This window comes from Littorina saxatilis, linkage group LG12, assembly GCF_037325665.1.
Source record: "Littorina saxatilis isolate snail1 linkage group LG12, US_GU_Lsax_2.0, whole genome shotgun sequence".
Taxonomy (NCBI): Eukaryota; Metazoa; Mollusca; class Gastropoda; order Littorinimorpha; family Littorinidae; genus Littorina; species Littorina saxatilis.
In genome coordinates this window covers 14,044,600-14,046,903 of record NC_090256.1, presented here as the reverse complement: position 1 = coordinate 14,046,903, position 2,304 = coordinate 14,044,600, and the positions used below count along the sequence as shown (strand labels likewise).

General features: G+C 45.3%; 1 protein-coding gene across 1 annotated transcript in view; it reads right to left on the bottom strand.

Moving 5' to 3' along the window:
* Positions 1 to 1,988: 1,988 nt before the first annotated feature.
* LOC138982927 (mucin-2-like) overlaps positions 1,989 to 2,304 on the bottom strand; it is a 2,298-nt gene continuing 1,982 nt past the window's right edge. The window contains exon 1 of the mRNA XM_070356323.1: positions 1,989 to 2,304. This exon is cut by the window's right edge and continues 1,982 nt beyond it. Coding sequence (XP_070212424.1) covers positions 1,989 to 2,304 — 316 coding nt within the window.

Here is a 2,304-nt window from a genome sequence, read left to right as displayed (position 1 = left end):
GTTGTCTGATCGATTGCTGGTGGTGGACTAATTGAAATGACAACATCAAGGTCAGTTATTTCTTGTGCTCGCGCACGACGGACGCCACGGGACGACGGGATGAGCAACGGTTTGTGGGAGGTCATGTCATACGCATGCTTTTAATGTCGTCTATAAAGTTCTATCCCATCTATGTTGACCAAGTTTGTTTTAGCAGAGACCACCTGTGCTGCAGCAAGTCACTCAGAATTGTTGTTACTGTGTAGTAACTGTGTATCAACACGCTGGAATGCAGGCGTTAGATCGGCGTTACAGAAAGCGACTGAAGCTAACAGTCTGAGCGCATATATCCGTACCCGGTCAGATAGAGCCATATGAGTGGGAACGGATATATCCGTACCTGGGAGACAGTGAGTTAAAAGAGTCTTTCATTAAGAAATAAAAAAGTATTATTATTGTGTGTGTTTGTTTTGAGGATTGTGATGGTTTTTTGTGTGTGTTTTTGTGGTGTTTTTTTTGGGGGGTGGGGGGTTGTTTACGCAAATTGCAATGTTGTTCTAGTCAGTATATGAAACCCACAGGAAGAAAGTGATGACACCGTCGCGATATAACCTTGAATGGTTGAAAACGACGTTAAACACCAAATAAAGAAAGAAAGAAAGTGATGACAACCATGGTTCTGGAGTTTTGATGTTGATGTAACATTGAACACTAATGTAGTTGAACTCGATCATCATGACGAATGCTAAGTTTGTCTCTCTCTGGATGAACATGGACGTTATAAGCGGTTAAAAAAAGATTACGTCATTACAATAGTCGATACATGTTTTTAAACATTGTTTATAATTATCTTGGTCAAGCTGAATACGTGTTTTTTGGTGTAGGTTTGTGTTTGTTGTTGCTGCTGGTTTTTTTGTGTGTGTTAATATTTTTTAGTTCATTAACAGCTTTGTTTACCAGACTTTTAAATGCTGATATGTGTTGACTGGAGAAAAAAAGCGTGTGAGCGCAAATGGGCTTAAAATGCTTATAACTTTTGGAAAAGTGATCCTAGCATTTGTTGTTGTTGAGTATCTGACTGCCACGAAGAGAGTAAAACACGGCCGTTTCCCAAACGCTTAATTTCGAACTACAATTGATATATGGCACAGATCAGGTCATGCCACAAGGGATTCTGATAAAACAATCAACTTGTCACGTAACCTGCGGTTTACAACTGAAATAGCATGACATAAAACAAACAGAAACAGGAACATTATCTCCTGTTCAGAATGCATTTTTGTTTGTTTGTTTGTTTGCTTAACGCCCAGCCGACCACGAAGGGCCATATCAGGGCGGTGCTGCTTTGACATATAACGTGCGCCACACACAAGACAGAAGTCGCAGCACAGGCTTCATGTCTCACCCAGTCCCGTGACATTATTCTGACACCGGACCAACCAGTCCTAGCACTAACCCCATAATGCCAGACGCCAGGCGGAGCAGCCACTAGATTGCCAATTTCAAAGTCTTAGGTATGACCCGGCCGGGGTTCGAACCCACGACCTCCCGATCACGGGGCGGACGCCTGACCACTAGGCCAACCGTGCCGGTCTCTGTCGTTGATTGTGCATTAACGTCAATACATCAAGAACTCATCGCCCCAAGCATACTGAAACCTGACACCTGAAATGAAATGTTGGAGCTCATAATGTTTAAAATAATCATCCCTCCTTTTGTGCGAGAATGTCCAGCCGTGCAGGCAATCAAGGAGCACAATCACAAACGCTCCATTTTCAATCAAGCTTAAATTCAAGCCTAATCGAATTCCGATGGTGGGCCTAGGCGTCAGCGGCGCCCATAAAACATCCATTCCGCTATTCTGGTGCGGGAGATAAAGTTGCTATTCAATTCTCAAAATAATTGCCGAGGAAAGAAGATGGCGTTTCTTTCCCCTCGTCCACTGCAATGGCCTAAGGCCCAGATGTAGCATCAACAGGGGCAATAACCCTGACGGAAGCCGCAACGCCTTATGGGATTGTTGCAATCAGAGGGAGACAGTTAGATCCCTTGGCCGGGCCAGGAGGTGGCGTAACGATGTTGTAGCGCGAAATGCCAGGAGGTGGCGTAACGATGTTGTAGCGCGAAATGCCAGGAGGTGGCGTAACGATGTTGTAGCGCGTAATGCCAGGAGGTGGCGTAACGATGTTGTAGCGCGTAATGCCAGGAGGTGGCGTAACGATGTTGTAGCGCGAAATGCCAGGGGGTGGCGTAACGATGTTGTAGCGCGAAATGCCAGGAGGTGGCGTAACGATGTTGTAGCGCGAAATGCCAGGGGGTGGCGTA